General features: G+C 44.4%; 1 protein-coding gene across 1 annotated transcript in view; it reads left to right on the top strand.

The window, feature by feature from the left end:
• The window catches only part of UFL1 (UFM1 specific ligase 1), a 332,333-nt gene that overhangs the window by 72,369 nt on the left and 241,589 nt on the right, over positions 1-18,375 (top strand). The window contains exon 4 of the mRNA XM_085611135.1: positions 7,621-7,718. Within this exon, the coding sequence (XP_085467261.1) occupies positions 7,621-7,718 (98 nt within the window). The remainder of the gene's footprint in view (positions 1-7,620; positions 7,719-18,375) is intronic.

Raw genomic sequence — 18,375 nt, 5'->3', positions numbered from 1 at the left:
AGTAATTTATTTTTATTCTTTCTGATGCACTATAGAGCGGTGTGAGTGAATGTGAGCATGCGACCTGCGGAGCTCATAATTTTTAAGATTTTTTATCGAGGCAATTGGGTTTTGAGTTGAACCAACTTGCGACAAATAGCCGCCATACAACACAATATGTAAGGATGTGAGACTCACGCATGAGTGTTTGTCACACACATTTCTTAAGCATTTTTCATCACAATGTTATATCACCCTCTGGCAAAGTTTGTAATAAGGGTGGTGTCAGGTTTTCACTATAGGTGGTTTCTTGATACTGTGCATATGATATAATAATGGTGAGCTGATGTTTGTCGTTTTGTGTGTTTTTCTCTTTCCACAGATGGAGTGATTTAACATACTTATACTCTGTGACAAACAAAGGAGCAGCTATCTGCCCTTTTCATAAATAGTGTTGGGAAATTCCTTGTTCACTTTCCTTCCAGGGGGTTCATAGCCCTGAAGAAAGTCCTGCACCATTTTTTGGGCATTTAAAGGACTGAAACATGTTGGCCTTAGGGTCCTAGGACCATAATATTCCAAAAGACCCTATTGTTCTTTATTTTTTATTTTTAATATCCCTGCCAGACCCAAGAATAAAGGTAAACTGGGGTCTGCCAGTGGATTTTTAGTCTTTATCCCCCTGGCCAAATATATTTTCTAAGTGCTCCCTGAAATATTGGTTGAGCCCACCACGACTTATAGGGGTCGTGGTGTCCCGATGATGAAGCATGACACCACTAGGGTGTGTGAGGGAATATATAACAAAAGGATTTTTCTCCTCTCCCACTTTTGTGTGGTGCTTTACCCACAGCTTAGCATAGGGACATTCCACCATTGCCTTATCAGTCTCTAACCATACTTGTATCCAATGCTTATGGTTAGACTAATAGAGGAGTACCTTTACGTGGATCAGCATTATAATGCATGCACCTGTAATAATGGATGGCAGAGTGTACACTCAAAAGCGCTCCCAAGGAAGGCGCAAACCTCTTTGACTCTTCTCATCTTTGTAAAACATCTTCACACTTTTGATAACCTGTTTGCTCCTGCTGTCACATTTGAAACCCATATTTAGTTTGACTGCCTTGGCAAACACATTTCACATAGTTGAAAGGAAGAGGGACTGTACACAAGTAAAAGAACAAAATGCTCAGTGTTGTAATTTCAATATTCTTCGTTATAACACCCTTTCTTTGGCAACCAAATGAAAGCAATATCTTCCTTTTCGTACGTAGGCATGTTTTCATTATTTCAGCATTGGAGAATTATAATTAAATTCGTTAACATAAAATGCCACTGCCGTTTTGCATGAAGAGAAAAACTCTTTAAGCTTAAATAAACAGACTGCTTCCTAAATATTGCATATTTTTCGTACTCTGTTAATAACCTAAATATACCTACCTATAGATATAACCAATTGCGAAATTGAAAATGGGTCTGAAAGCAAATTGGATACATTTGTTGATTGACCCCATTACCCCCCCTTTTTAAAAGATGAAAATATTAGATAATTATTCAAATAAATGTTCTGTTTCCTGCAGATGAAAAACTGCACTATTCCTTTAAGACATTTAAGGCGCTGCGCTGTCCCATAATGCATCTTGAGTTATCCCACTTTTGTGATCTTTCTGAGTTGATTCGCAAACGTTTTCATGCTTTGTTAATGTTAGGTGCACAGAACAATAAACAATTTGCAAATATGAATTACACATGACTGTCAGAATTCTACTATTTTAGGATCTGCATTAAACGGATTCTGAAGAGTATTAACTTTTATTGATGTGTTTGGAAGGTATCAATAAACACTTCAAATTCTAGCCATCCCTCGCACATGTGTATTCCTTATTAAGGACACAGCTGCATACCAACAGGAGGTATATTTCACAACCCTGCTAATAAAGCTCCTGGGGAAGCCCATGCTGCTGAACTTCAGATTGTTACGGTGAGGAGGCGTCCAATGATGGAAGTGTACCACCTCAGTGGGTGAGGACCTTTGTTATTTTTAGGGAAACCCCCCAGATGATTCACGGTTTTCCAAGCACCATTAACTGTGTGCTTGAGTTGCTCATTTAATACGTTGTTTCAGTGTATGCAACTTCTTTGGGTTCATTATCAATGCTAGGGAGGGCGTATCTTGACACAGTGCTTTTTGCCTATTTGTGCCTATGAAGGCTAATGGTGAAATTCTAACATCACGAGGTGCATTATCCATATAGACTAGGGGCATCATTTAGACCCCGAGGTTAGACCCCTGGCCCTCCAGAAGCAATGGTCTCTGTTTCCCTTATGGTGGACAGCTTGACGTATTTCGAGTCCTTGTCTGCAGGAGACTTCTGTGCCTTAAGCTGTGTGTGTACCGTGACACTTTCTCCTAAACATCGCTCTTTCCTCTGTCACTCCTCGTTCCTGCTGCTTGCTCCTTCTTTTTCTCACACTCCCTCTTGTTACTCCTCCCCTACTTCTTCCTCTCGTTGCTTACTCAAGCTCTTATGTATTTTCTAGGTTGTCTGAATTGAAGCTCCTGATGGCTTCTCGCCAGAGCTAATGGTTCGGGGTATTTTATTTTTTTTGTTTATTTTGTAAATAGATGTCAATATAGAACTTATGTTAATTGTTTTTCTAAGACTCCTTTGCAATGCCATCTCTGTATTTAGTAAAATACAAGCTGGTATAAATTGGTGGAGCCAATGCACAGTCCTAGTTTTGTTTCTGTGTGAAATGAGGGTTGTGCTGCAAGAAAGGCACCCTTCATTAGTTTTTTTTCTACATGGATCCCCTGTAGGTTCCGGTGCGGTGTCTGCATGTTCCTAGTCACCTGCTCTAGTGCCGATGCCTCCATGCCACCGACACCCCTAGGCGGTGCTGCTCCATCGTTATTCCTGACTCCGACATAGAGCTGGAACGACGTTCGCCTGATGCCATCCACTGCGCTGACCTGATGCCATCTACAGCGCTGACATGGTCCATTCTTCCCAGAACAGAGACAGTTCCTTATTTATGCTACAAGCCTTGAGAGGGAGAAGAATCGGAGGGGTCTATGGACCCTTATGGTTTCCAGTTCCCAGGATATCAGGCATTGGACAACTGGTATGAGAAACTGAAGGAGGCCAGTGGGTTAGACACCGCACCTGACACTACCCTTGTCTCTTCTCCTACAGTGGCTATGGAACGAGGGTGCCATTTTTGTGATGGTGGTGCCTAGGGTGGCTGAGGTCTTGGACGTTCAGTTGCCCATGGTGGCGGTCAAGACTAAAGTATTTATGGAGGTTCTTCAGCCGAGAATCTTAACCTCTGAACCCCTTCTCCCCTTCAGTGAAGCCCTTACAGATGTCCTACTCAGGGCCTGGTCCAAGCCCTACACAGGGATTCCAATGCATAGGGCGATTGCCCACCACCATCGCCCCATTCCTGGGTATCTCAGTTGTCTCACCCAACACCCCTACAACGGAGAGCTTGGTGGTCCAAGCCTCCACATCCAGGATTAACCCCTGTGCATTTTCTACCACTCCACCGGATAGGGAACCAGAGAGGCTGGATAACTTAGTCAAGAGTATGTTCTCTTTTGCCAAACTAGCACTGCGGTAGGTGAACAGTGTGTGCTTCTGGGCCATTATTCCCATACGATATGGGACTTGGTTGCGCCAGTGCTGCCACTGGTCTTGGAGAAGGCCCGAGCCATACTCACCAAAACTATTTTGAAAGGGGCGAGATGCAGCAAAGTACGCCATACTTTGCGTAATCAAAACAAATTACTCACTTGGCAGATCGATTACTTCGTCGGTGGCCTTGTGGTGCCAACCCAGGCTGGGAAAACTGTTTTTTCAGGGGATGTCCAGTCTTCTGTCATGGGCATGACCTTCGATGGCTCTCGCCTCTTTGGAGAGAAAGCGGATTCAGCGCTGGAGTGCTTTCAGAACAGCACAGCTATGGCCAGGTACCTCTTGCCAACCCAAATCCACCTTTTGCCCCTTTCGTTGCCACAGAAGGGGTTTCCAACCACACCCAAACCCTACCAGCCACCACGGACAGCAGGCTTTCCAGCCTTTTCTTGACCGAGGTTGCCGGTCCCACAGATGGGGTGGGACAGGCGGCCATCTGTCAAGCTAGTCCACTGCCACTGAGGGCAGTTGGACCTCCAACCATCATGGGAATCCAGTGGGAGGCAGGATACTCTATCACTTACCTCACTGGTGGTCCGTAACATCAGACCACTGGGTTCTTTAGATCATCCATAAGGGCTACTTGACTGACAGAGGACCATCTCTCCTTGCTCAGGCTCTCTTGGACAAGGAAGCCATAGAAAAGGTAGCTACATCAGTAGTAGATATTGGTTGTCATTCCCTCTACTTTCTGCTGCCAAAGAAGTATGTAGGACTTCACCCTATTCTTGACCTGCTCCTTCTCAACCTCTGTTTGCTCAAGTTCCATCTGCACTCGAATATGGAGACTGAATGGTAGCGCTGAACATGCAGGATGCATATTTCCACATCTCCTTCCTGCCTGCCCAAAGACGTTACCTGTGGGTCACCGTGGGCCAAGAGTACTTTAAGTTTGCTGTGCTCCCTTTCGGCTTTACCAGTGCCCCTTGGGTGTTCTCAAACGTTATGACAGTTGTTGCAAATCATCTGCCGAGATCGGGAGTTCCAGTCTTTACCTACCTTGATGATTGGCTGTTGAAGGCGAGTTCGCTCCAGGCAGTCGTCTCCCACCTGCAGACTGCGGCAAACTTTCTGCATTTACTGGTGTTCTCTGTGAACATGCTGAAGTCATACCTGACTTCCTCTCAGAAGCTCCTTTTCATCGGAGCCATTCTGGATACAGCCCTATCCTCCTGAGCAGCGAGGCCAGGACATTCAGGCTATGATTCTGATGTTTCAGCCTCTATCCTGAGTTTCGGTGAGACTGACCCTGAGTCTGTTGGGGCTCAAGGCCTCCTGCATCCTTCTTGCAGCACATGCCCGCTGGCATATGAGGGCTCTGCAGTGTGACCTGAAGGCCCATTAGGCACAGCATCATGGAAATCTCTGCGACATGGTCCAGATCTGGGAGGGAACTATGAAAATTCTGCAGTGGTGGCTAAACGAACTGCGATTGGGTCAGTGGCAGACCCCTTTCCCCTTCCTTGACCAGAGCTGACCGTAGTCACAGATGCCATTTCTGGGCTGGGGCAGCTATTTGGGAGAGGTGGAGATCAGAGGCCTCTGGTCGCTGCCAGAGTCCGAGCTCCACGTTAATCTGTTGGAGCTCTGGGCGATTCGCTTGGCACTGAAAGCCTTTCTTCATTCAATCAATGGAAGATGTGTACAGGTGTTGGCACTTTATCAAGAGTCCCTGTGTCTGTGAACAAGGCTGGAACCCTGGTGGTTCAACTCTGAACACAGGAGTAGGCTAACTCGGCCAATGATTCTTAGTGGATCACGAATGGCATCTCTAGACAGAGGTGGTGCTCGAAGTCTCTTTAAGCAGTGAAGAGAGCCTTGGTTAGATCTGTTCACCACTGCTGAGAACGCACGTCAGCAGTTTTGCACGCTGGAGTTTCAAAGACGACACTCGCTCGGATTCGCTTTCCATCTCGAGTGGAGCTCCGGCCTCGTATATGCCTTTCAGCCTGTACCACTCCTGCCAGAGTTCTCAAGAAGACCAGCAACGACTGGTTCAAAGTCATTCTTATGGCTACGGATTAGGCATGGAGACTATTATCCTGAGCTGTTGAGCATGACCACCGTTCTCCAGTCAGGCTGCCTCTTCTAGAGAATCTCCTGTCGCAGCAGCAACAGGGAGGGTTCTCCACTCAAACCTACTTGCTCTCCCCCTTCATATGTGGAGGTTGAGTGGCAGAGGTTAACAGCTTTTAACCTTCCTTTAGAAGTCTGTAACGTGATTCTGGCAAACAGGCGTCCCTCCACCAAGTCGGCATACGCCTGCCGTTGTGACAAGTTTGTGTCATGGCGTACTTCCCACAACATTGACCTCCTTTCTGCATCCCTATCTCAAGTCCTATTGCTTGCGTTATCTTTGGCCCAGCAGGGCTCTGCTCCAGGCACAGTTAAGGGTTACCTTTCTGCCATCTCAGCATTTTTTGCTGTTCCTGGTGCAACCCCTAGGTTCCTCAAAGGCCTGCAACATATGTTTCCTCCTACACCATTCAAAATGCCTCAGCACACCCTCTTTACATTACTTCTTATCTGGACAAGCAGTTCCTCTGGACACTTGCCTCTTTTCTTGTGATGGTTGTGACTTCATTCAATGTAGGCCAGACAATCATCCTGCCTACTTTCTTTGCTCCACCTCAGCCCTCTAAAGAGGAGGAGATACTCTACCCCCTGGATCCAAAAAGAGCGCTGTAGTTCTACCATGACTGCATGAGAGAATTCTGGGTGGACGATCAACTCTTCGTGGGCTCTGTGGTAGCAAACAAGGGGGCAGTACATAGAAAAAGAACAGTCTCGCAATGGATTGTCCTGTGATTCAAAATCTGCTACGCATTGGCCAAAAGGTAGTCTAGTGATGACTTGCGGGCTCACTTTACCAAGGCTACGACCACTGCATTAGCGCTTAGCGTCCCAGTCCTAGACATCTGCCAGGCAGCAACGCGAGGTTCACTGCACACGTTCACCAAGCATTACTGTCAGGTCCATTGTGAATGGCACTACACCTGTTCGATCTTGCAGTACTTTCTAATCTGATTGCTTTCTTAGTCCCACCTCCAGGGAGGTATTGCTTGCGTATCTAGGTAAGGAATCTGCAGCTAGAATTCTATTTCAGATGAACAAGTTACTACCTTCAGTAACATCTTCTCTTGTAGAGACTCTAGCCGCAGATTCCTTACCGAACTTCACTTCCTCCCCGCTCTGTGAAACAGTTAAGGTGTAGGGAACACCCTTAGTTTGGTCACGTGGGTTACTACTCGAAACAATTTCCGGACTCACTTCAACACCTGAGGATCATTTTAAGATCAGGAATCTGTGGCTAATTAGGGTCTCTACCAGATAAGGCATAATCAATAGTAAGTAGCTTTTTCATTTTTTTTCTCCCAAAGGGGAAAATGAAAAGAGGTTTATGTTAGCAATGTTACCCCTTGTGTTTTTATTTTTATTTTAGACCCACTTTAATTTTCCTCGAGCTTACAGATATTTACTCATAAACGTCTATGAAAAATAAAATAAAAATGTTGCCTTTATGTAGGCATTCAGTTTTATAATTGTAAAGAGTTTTATACTTTGTAAAAATCATTCTATCAGTCCACTCATAAGTGGATAGATTTAATGAAGATGCCCATAAAAGATTGCTGATGTTATAAGTAAAAGTAATTTTTCTTTTCTGACTTTCTGCACTCTTATGATGAAGTTAAATTGGCCTTTGAGAGACAAAGCCTAAATGCAGGCTGTCTGTATGTACATTCTGGTATTACATTTTGATACTATGAAACATGTGAAGAAAGGTAGGTGGTTAAAACTGTAAGCACTGTAATTATTATAAAGAGTCTCATGTTCAGTTTGGTGACAGGCCAACAATTTTAAAATTGTATAGAAAAATGAAGGTGCAAGTAGCATCCTTTTGCCCAAAAGTTAACATGTATGTAAATTAATTTTGTTTCAGATCATTAATGTGGATTTAATTCATATTGAAAATCGAGCAAGTGACATTGTAAAATCTGAAAGAAATATTCAACTTGTTCTTGGACAACTTGTGGATAAGTGAGTATGATTCATGGTAAATGGGTGGAGCCTCATGAGCCATTGTACTTTGTAAATGTGTTTTTAATATTTCCAGATTGTTCTGTGACTCGGCAAAGACAAATATTTTTGTATGCCCTACACATTTAAACCAGCCTTTTTGACCTTTGATATAGATTCAATTTATTTGTTGTAGCTTGAGAGAAATAACTTAGTCCTGTAGTAATAAATTACTTTATTATTAGTTTATACGATAAAACTACTGTCTTTGAAAGCTGCAGCTGTACTACCGTGTTACGTCTAAAACATTAGGAGCTGTTGCTCACAGGGCAAAATAAAACAGTACACCAATATTGTTATGGTTACGCAACCTTGTCCAAAATTTGCAGACTGGCTCCCGAGAAGAATCACTAAATAACAAACAACATGTACAGAGTATTCCTAAAATAATATCACGAAAACAAATGTGTTGTGTGGATGTGCAACGCAAAGGCAGCCTAAAATATCTAATAGGTACAACTAAGGGAGAACCAAAGTGGGCTCAGAAGGAAAATTACTACACAGTTACCAGGCTGTGCACGGCAGGGGTCTCCTACGCACAGCCCTCACACGCGTTCACTTGTAACCAGCCAAGTGCCTCTAACTTGGCTGCGTCACAGCGGCCTTACCTTAAAAGGCAGACACTGGTGGTAAACAAGTGCGGTCCATTTACCATGCGTTTACTGTGGGTGAGTCACATATTATGATGCTAACCCAACAGTAAGAAGTCGAAAACAATGTGATCAAAAAGCAAAAGATTGGGGAGGATTAGATGGGCAAAACTCCTCATATCACACTTGGTGACTGATCAGCCAGATGTTATCCTCTTTCCACATGAAGGTGCATTCCAATCTGTGGAAATACCACTGTTTCGTTTTTACAAAGTTTCTTGGTAGTGGCAAAACAGCTATGCTGCAAAGCCATAAAAGTGTACCTATATTTAGGCAATAGGTTGGTAAATCAGCATTCCTTCCCAGAATGCCAAGCAGCAGAAAGAGGACCATCAAATTACTGTTCCTTTTTGGCTTCCAGATTTAGTCTGGTCGCTTGTCTGTGTTCATGAACTACAGACATTGAGCATTGAACTACCAAGTCTTTTCAGACCAACCTTCTAGACAAGACTGTGCATATCTGACAAACACCACCACAGCAGTCTTTTATCTGAGCAGTCAAGGGGAACAAAATTGTTCTAATTTTCCAGACATTTACAAAAGATTTTACATTGGTTGATCAGTACTTGTGTGCGGTTAGTCATGTGAATTCGACATCACCGACACTTTCATCACGGAGTCAGGTGACATTCAGGAGCGCTAGCTAAATCATGTATTTCTAAAAGGCATGTTTACAGAACAGGAAAGCCCTTAGATTGATATTTTTCTGTGCATATGAAAGCAAAAATGGTCCATATTACCTTTAACCTGTGCATCAAATAGTAATTGGCTATTGCTTCTCCGTCATTCCCACTCATTCCATATGTGGATAAGGAATTTACACTATCCCATGACACTTAATCTGATCGCTCTGATCTGGGCTAAACAACAGGCTTCTTGCTTCGTCAATGTGGCCCAGACGCTGAGCCGCTGAAGTGCGTCGATATAAAGGGAAACAACGGTTCCTGTGGACTCATAAAAAACGATTCAGGCAATATAATTTGCACAATCGCAAGAGGGTAGAATAATGTCAGAGGGCAAGGACCCACCAACACATTTGTACAATTATGACTTGTTTTATAAACACAACAGACTTATTATATACAATGTTTAAATTTACAATAGAACAGATATTTGTGCACTGTGTCCCAAAGTGAAAAATGGAACCTAATCGTAAGTGACAGGGTGTATATTTATATACAAGGTTTCCATAAATCTTAAAAGGCGACCATTCTTGTATCAGGGGTGGGGGAATCATATCGCCCGACGCCCGAACCAAGTTGTTTTTATCGGTGGGCAAGAAGATTTAATGTCTATTTCGTCCGACGGACAAGTAGACATTAAATCACGTAAATGAAACAGGCTGTGAGCACTATGGGGCTCACAGCCAATCAGAGAAGCGTGCCGGGAGCCTTTGGAGGCTTCCGATTGGCTGGCAGCCCATAACTGGGCTCTAGACAGTGATTGGCTGAGGGAGTGAAACGTCACTCAGTCTCTGCAAGTAGGAGTTTGTGGCCGCCGCGAGGTAAAATAAGGCGCACTAGCATAATGCCCGCCATAGCACTCGTAGAGTGTTCAAAAGGGTTATATTTTGCTCAGCTTGCAGATCGCTCCATAATTAGAATAGAACCGGTGTGCCTGCTGTGAGAGACCGTGTGTAACCTTGTGGTTCCAGAAAGCGCGGGCTCTCATCCCTGCTATTGGAGCGTGAGACGGAGCATAAAACGTGGGGGCGCTGAAGCAGAGGGCACAGTAAAGCAGTGCCGCAGTACCGGGGGATCCGCAAATAAATTGACATTCTGCCCCCACTTGTTTACACGAGGCCCCCGTTGTGTTGCAGGACCCTGCCGCCGCCTCTACCTAGTCCTCCTGTCCCATGGGCACCCGGAGATCACTGCTGCCACCGGCTTCCGATCCTCATTGCTTCGGGGTTGAGTGAGCGAGAGCCGACTGTGGGGTTTTGGAGGGGCTGTGGCCGAAGCGCTAGCAGAGACCACTGTAAACATCACTGGTTTCCACTTCCAGAGAAGCCCGCCAAAGGATCCGGTTTACGCGGCATTTGCATCAACCACGGTAAGGTGGGAAGTCGGATCGGCCTTTCCAGCCTACAGCTCTTCACGCTGCTGCTCCTGTCTTATCGGTTCAGGTAGGAAAGTTCCATCTGTGTGCTTTGAGGCTGCAGCCCTACCCCCTGTCCCCCCAACCCCCTCTTCCACCTGGTGGATATTGCACTTCAACAGAGGCGCAACTAGAGCCAAATTTCGGGGGGGGGGGCTAAGAAAAAATTTCGGGGGGGGGCTGAAACTTTAAGCAATAGGCAGAGTGGAGCTGCAGGGGCTCTTAGAAGGGGTGAGCAATAGGCAGAATGGAGCTGCAGGGGCTCGTAGAAGAGGTGAAACAACAGCAACAGGCCTCATTAACATGGAAATGGTCTTTTAAAGACCTGTGAATTGCTCGGGTGCGGCTGTGTGACTGCCCGGGAAGCTGTCTCATCCCGGGCTGCCACACGCGACGGGGGGGGGGGGGCTGAAGCCATGTGAGTCCAATGGGTGTTGCGCGCCTGCACTTCAAAGATTATCGGGTTTCAAGCCTGGCTTGACCATGAACCCACTGAGTTCCTATTATTGGGGCCCAGTCACTGCGTGTTTATTATGGCTTGTGACCTTTTACCAAATCCTCCCAGCACTACGCTGCCTCAGTTTGTAGGGTTTTGAATATTAATATATAGCTGTTAGCAGCACTTTCATTTCAACTTCCCTTCCCCCCCTCCCGTTTTGTGCTGTGCTGTTGATAACATGTCAGGAAAGAGTGTCTTTGTTGCCCATGCTGTTCGGCGTCAGTGCCCTAGCTCCGGGAGCCCCAGAATTCAGTTAATTCCACACCTGAAGTACCAACAGATGTGACCAACCGTTGCTATTGTAGCCGTGCTGTAAGTCCTGCCAACTTCGCACGTTTCCATTGCTATGCAGAGAGCTGATTAGAACCCCCGGGGACCCCCTTTCACACCAGATGTGTGACACAGAATTGCCATACTGGGCAATTTCCCTCACAAATGGGCGATATCTTTCCCATTTGTGAGAGAAAATGCTCAATTGGCCGGTGCCTAGTATTTTAGTGTGTATAATTAAGTCCGTTGTACGCATTTCATTTAAGCTGCCGCAGCGCTGCAGTTTCTTTCTTGAGCTGCCAGGATTGCTTAAATGCTAACTTTAACTGTAAAAGGACACTGGATAATTAATAGGTAAAGAGGTTGTCCAGATTATACCACGTTGGTAAAGCGGGGACGACAGCTTGGATTAGAAGGCGCATTTTCGGACTCTACAACCAAATGTCCCCTCTGCATAACACATTTGATTTACAGTGCAGTGGCGCCAATTTAATAGTGCTACTTAATAAGAAAAATAAATGAATGTGACAGTCCTTGTGTAAATGTAACTGGCGCTCATGTAAAGCGCTCCAATACCTTCAGATCGAATTCGCGCTCTATAAAACCGCAAAAAAATGCCATTCTTTTATTAGCACTCAAAGTCTTATGCAAGCGTATTCAGGCCATATTAAAATTCACATTGATCCATCGGGTGAAGAAAATGAATGTCCTGCATTTTTTAAGTGCGTGCGCACAACCTAACCGTGCAAGTGGCTGTGTGCACAGGCCATCCGCTCAGAGCATGGATACCCCTTTAAAAGCAAGACATTCTTTCCCTCCTTTATTGTGCCCCAAGGTGAGAGAACCGCACAGGGGGTCTGCATTAGGGACTGCATTTCTGCAAGCCTCACCGCCCACGGGTATTTCCACAATATCTGCACACAGCAACAGAAAAGGCGAAACTTGACCCAGGCGAGAACAGGCAGCGCAATGGCTCTATTTCCATTTCAAAAGGTTGAAGCTGTTTTTTCCTCACCTTCTTATCTGTAACTCAGTGGTGTGCTGAACCTTCCCCCACCCCCTCGCTCTGTCAGCTGGAAGAGGGAGTGAGGGCTACAACTGGGCCCCTCTTAGCCTGTCAACCTCAAAATAAAGAGCAATGAATTCTACTTATGTTTGATGTGTGGACGGGAGTAGGTGGGACAAGTGGATTTTACAGGACATGTAGATCTCAGTGGCATTTTGTCCCATGGACAAGTAGATTATTTTGAAAATTCCACACCCCTGTTGTATAATTTCTTTGTAAACAGCAACTGTATATAATACGCGCTGGGCAATGGTTCGTTCTTTCAGCTTGTCGACGGCGTTTCGACCCTCTATCAGTACGGGGTCTCCTCAGGACTAGTGATGCAGGGACATCTGGATTGCTTAATGCGCAGCCTTGTGAACTAGTGATGTGCCACAAGTGAGAAGTGAAAGGGTATTACTCGCAAGAGGACCTGTCCGGGTACTCAGTGTGAGGAAAGGCTGGCAGTCAGGGGTACGGTTTGGCTGACCGGCTCTTTACATCAACTCGCTATAGCCATAGCGATATGGTTAATCCCTGGTAAGTTCTGGAAACAGTGACAATGCACTGTCGGTCTGGATGATATTCTGTGCGCGATGAATCCCAGCATCTGTATTCCCAAGCTGCGTGAGTCAGCATCAAGGACGGTACAATGACCTGAAGTTCGTCGAGGTATGACCACTAAAGTGATAGAATTTATCCCATTTCCATTGGGGACAGGGAGGTGTTCAGATACACAGCTTCCAATTTGTAAAATAAATGGGTGCAGGGGCCCTCATCAAGAGCCACTGCAGTTTGCACTACTCATTGCCCCTGTATGTGCTGCCAGTGACACAACTACTAATCAACACACCATACTGGTATGGTAGTTAAGTCTACTCCAGACCCCAAGGCTACAATAATGACTTGGGCAGCAGATATTAGTCATTTTTTAATTTTTGTTAAAATAATAAACTGTTGTGTTATTCACTAATTTTGATAAAGATAAACAGTGCAGACTGTCATAAGTGCCGGTGCTGACAATTAAGTTCCACTGCCGAGCACCAGAAACCACCAGCTCAAATTAAGCATGGAGTATATGTATTTCACCAGGGACTCATATGAGTACATCTCCCACACTCACCCTTTCACTAACATGAAATTTAAATACAGGATGTAGTAGGTTGATACTACCCCCACTTGAACCGATGCTTGGCCGTTCAATCAAGCACGTTTCCTCAAAGGTTGCTTTTTTAACTGGCAGAATCTCACTGTGTAGATAAGTACGCTATAAACACTAAGAGGCTTATTCACAAGACCATTTGGCCACCAGAGCATCACTTTTTTTGATGAAGCGGCAGCGTAATGGGCTTCCCCATATTTACAAGGCCATGTAAGGTCACCCTGCGTAACTTTTAATGGCCTTGTAAATGTTTCCCTTTCACGCATAACTCTACGTGAAAGGGGCATTCCATGGGTGTTGCTGAGGGTGTTGCCACGCAACATCCATGGAACTTGACGCGTTCCCAGATTTACAACTTTCTGTAAACCTGGGAATGCGTCAAAATCCTATGCCTCCCCAAGAGAGACGCAAGGCGGCGCGACGAGGAGAAATACTTTTATTTCTCCCCGCTGTTTCCCCTCTTTCCATGCATGCTGCATAGAAACAGAAAAATGCTTTCAATAATTGTTTTTGTGCAGGAATGTGTCCCTTCATTCTCAAAAACAATCATCCCCTCAGCACAGGCACTCTTGCAAAATGACGCATGGGTGTCTGCCCTGGTGCAAAGCTGCTATTTGTGCACCGGTGCAGGAGAGAAGGACAAAAATGTACCGTATCTTGTATATACGGACAGTTCCTGCCCTTTTATTTTGACGCGCGGCAGCGCATCAGGAATGCTTACTGCGCTGCCGTGCATCAAAATATTGTAAATGAGGCCCCAAGTTTGTATCTAGAGATATGCTTGACAAGGGATCGAGAGGTTTGGCTTCTTCTCCCATAGTTTGTACCTAAGGTAGTCTGTTTCTGCTGCACTAAACATTGCATTTCTTTGTGTTTTTTCAGGGCTCTAAGCCAATTCCAGACAGGGTTTTTACATATTCTCGATGTGAGATAAGCTCGTACATACCAAATCAACAGGACACAGGACATGAAAAAACCTCTGCAACTCTTTGCCCTATATGCTGCTAGTAAAAGAAAAACTGGTGCTAAATGGACCATTGAATGCTGGATTGTACAGTGTCTATTTGTGCTTTTCGTTAGTAAACCCAGGCACTGCACCCCAGGCCACTGGTGCATTCAGCTATGAGGAAAGCTATATATTTGACTTTCATTAGGAGGCTCTCCTCAATTGACATACCTAAAGCAAGAATGGTACTCTACATACATAAAGAACACTATTGTGTTAACATTACTCTGGTGGGCACCCAGTTTCATTATGACCCGAGGGGGGACTCTGCTTTGCAATTGATGCACCTCATGTGAATCTAGAATCAGGTCATACTTTGAAGGAAAAGAACACCAATAACAATATTTCTGGAGGTTGAGGTTAATCTAGATTTGCTTGCCACCCTCCCAATCCTTTAGTGAAGAGATGTGCTAGCACACAGTTATATACTTTTTTAACAGTACATTATTATGTAATCCTGATAGTCTGTGGCAATAGCTTTAGCACAGTTTCCGGATTCAGTTCTTTTTGTCTTATTTAAACATTCAGTACATAATAAACATAACACAGACTACCATTAAACAGTTCCTCTATTGCATTCCATCCTTGTCCTCCTCATATTTTTTTTCAGAAAGACTGATCATATATTTTTTTCTTTCTTTCAGTGTCCTCTTTCATAGGCACTCTCCCCCAGCCCACTCACTGTTTTGTCCTTTCCTTTATTTTCTACCCGTTATTTTTAAGTGATGTACTTTTTTAGGTCGAGCCTAGAGCCAGCGCGCATGTGCTGTTCTGTGAGGCTTATTGTAGAGTAGTAGGTGAATTAACGCTCCGACCACTCTCCGCCCATATTTGCGATTGCCTTGTGTAATTGCCTGTCCTAAATGCTTGCTTCTGATTCGTTGATAGGCTTGTTAGGCCCTCCTTAGTACCGCAACTTCTTCATTTGTCACCTCCCATGGCGACTGGCCCCTTTACTTCGAGTGTAACACTGTACTGTTATTTAGACTGTGAGCACTATTTTCGTCAATGATGTTCTCCTACTGCAGGCACGACGTGCTTTGGTGCCTTCTTCACCTGCTCTCCCTCAGGTTGTCTGTGCCTTACTCCTCTCCCCCATTGTCCATGCCTTCTACCCCCACCCCTCCCGTTGTCCGTGTTTCGAAATAACCCCCCCGCCTACCATCCCTTCCCCCATCGGCGTTGTTTGTGCCTTCTCCCCCCTCCTACCCACCCGTTGTCCGTGACACCCCCCCCCCGCCCTCCGTCCCTTTGTTGTGACGCCAATCGTTTTCAGTGCAATAGGTCTCACGTAAATGTGAGACCTATTGCATTGCAAATGCTTGTTGTGTGTTTTATCTATTTCTGTTGTTGATTTTCTTTTGTTTAAGGCGGCCCGATTGTTTTCAGCAAATGGCAATGTTTAGCAAAAGTTTTCCAGAGTTCTTAATATTTTGCTAGTTTGTCATCCCTTCTCACCTGTGCTAGTCTTACTTCCTCTTCTATTGGCCATTCTGAAAATTGGTATCTCGAATATTCATTTATAGTTGGATTATCTTTAGCCATCGTTTTAGTGTCAATCCGTTTTCAAGCCAGTATCGTTGCCAATCTTATTCCTTTTCTCTTCATCATATTATTAATCTATAATAAACAAGATTTGTGTTCATGACATATTTACACCCACTGCTGTTTCTATTGCACATTTCTTCCAGTATTTGTTCACAGCTCCCTGCCATTTTCTTGAAATCCGCAATTGCCTTTTAATCCAGGGCATCTTCTTTGTTAAGGGTTATCCATTTATTTAATTTTTTTTAAGTCTGTGGCGGTGTTGTGTTTGTCAGGTGTAAAATGGGGAATTGTGCTAATTTAAATGTTTTTATTAAAAACAGATTTTATTGTCTTATTTCCTAAAATATATTTTTGAGGATTTATCAGTAATGTCATGCATATATTTTGACAGTTTCTTACAAGAAATGTCCATGTTAGATTAGAGTAGTTTCCGCAATCTTAGTTCTGTGCTCTAGTAAGGCAGTTCGGGCTGGTCTGTTCCCGTTGGGCGCAGGGTCAAGACTGATTTGCATATGGCTGGGTCCATACTGGAATGGCATGGTGAGCAAAAAAATGATAGATTTAGGCCCAGATCTCTGTACTGGGGTGAATGTATGGCATTGTTCTGCATTCTGTCCATCAATTGTTCTTTTTGCAGTAGTAAATAACTTTGGCATTTTCAGAAATGAGCTTCTAGCAATATGAAAGGAAAGAAAGGGGGGGAAAAAAAAGAGATAACATTATGATCTCCACGTCTTACTTGGTCGCTATACTCTGCCTTTATTTGTGCATTTTAGTGGTAATTGCTCAGTGCAAGCTTTTCCAGAGGTTGTACACCTTCCTGGGTGGGTATTTGGTCCCACGCTCCAGGCCATGATCGGGCTTCTGAGGCAGTTACTCTCACTCTCTTAATATTCCCCCAAACCCATTTTCCCTCAGTTAGCATTTTATTGCTAGGTGCTTGCGTTGCTCATGTTTCGGGTTACTGCTTCTGATTGAGTCTGTTACTGTTGTGTCCCATGCCTTTGCAAACTCCGTCTTTCTCATTCCCCTTTGTCATTCCATATGATGGAGTATGCTTTCCATTTCAATATGGATAGGAGCCCTGTAGGCATACCACGTTCTATCTGTCTGTGGTCCTGTTAAGTTGATTTGCTATTGTCCTTCAATATGTTCTGAGGCCTTGGCAATTCCATATCGGATGATGAAAATCAGCATCAGTCTGCGAACTTCTTGAGCAGCTCGACTGCACCCCTGGGTAGAATTTGTTAGTCTTGTGAGTGTTTGTATTAACCAGTACGTGTTACCATTCTGTGTCTTCTATAGGTCTGCCAACATCTGCACTGCACATTTATCCTCGAGGTAATCTAGTGCGCCTTTTGCCTGTTGATGAATGGCCCTTATAAAATCACATAATCACCCTGACAGTGCCTCTGGTTGTGCAAATCAGCTGTAACCTTGTGTGTGGGTGGTTTGGAGCGTTCCATCTTCCATCTTTTCTGTATTAAAGCTCTCACCACTCTATACAGCAGAAAATGTACTTGCGTCATCCCATATTCATCCGTTAGGGCGCTGAAAGTTTTATGCATTCCTCCTTTATAAAAGCAGCCTATCTAAATGATCCTGTTCTCTTCTCACAGCTCTAGTCCCCTCTGCTGGAGTGACTGCAATCCCTGTGTTGGATGGCACAAGCCTATGAGGGTTTTGTTTTTGTCCTTTTCAACAATGCCATCTGTAGTTGAGGGTTTCTAATAGCCTTGAGTTGTGTCCTACCTTCATCTTGGTTTAAATAATTATAGGTCTAGTTGCCAACACATTTGCACAGCTGCGTAATATAATATAACTTTGCTGACAATTTCAATTTGGCTAGTGCTACTCTGTCTCATTTCCCAGCATATTAATTGTAAGAGTTTTTTCGAATTTCCTGAACATTCATTTGGGAATGCATATCAACGGTGTTGCAAAGTAATAGAATAAGTGTCATAGCACCTCCATTTTAGAAATGGATAGTTTCCCTCTTGTTGAGAGTGGCAGCGTATTCCGGAAGCGATTTCCACTTCTTTTCACTGGAGTGCAGGCGTTGTATTGCTATTTAGTCAATCACTTTGTGCTCAGCCTATTTGTACCACCAGCTTTCTCATTGCAATATATTCCATTTCAATCGCTGAGATTTCAGGAAGGGACTGTGCATCCATGTCGTTTTGTGTTGAGTAAATGTTTACTTTAAGACCAGACATGGTGCCGAATCTCTCTAATACTTAGATTGCCTTCTCTTCTTTGACATGTAGGGCTTCTAGAACTATCACTGTCATCTGCTGATAGACATATGGTGGCTTGTGTTACCCACCCTGATCCCTTTGAA

The sequence above is a fragment of the Triturus cristatus genome, chromosome 6 (assembly GCF_964204655.1).
Source record: "Triturus cristatus chromosome 6, aTriCri1.1, whole genome shotgun sequence".
NCBI lineage: Eukaryota > Metazoa > Chordata > Amphibia > Caudata > Salamandridae > Triturus > Triturus cristatus.
The sequence above is the reverse complement of the archived record's forward strand: the minus strand, read 5'-3'. Positions and strand labels throughout refer to the sequence as shown.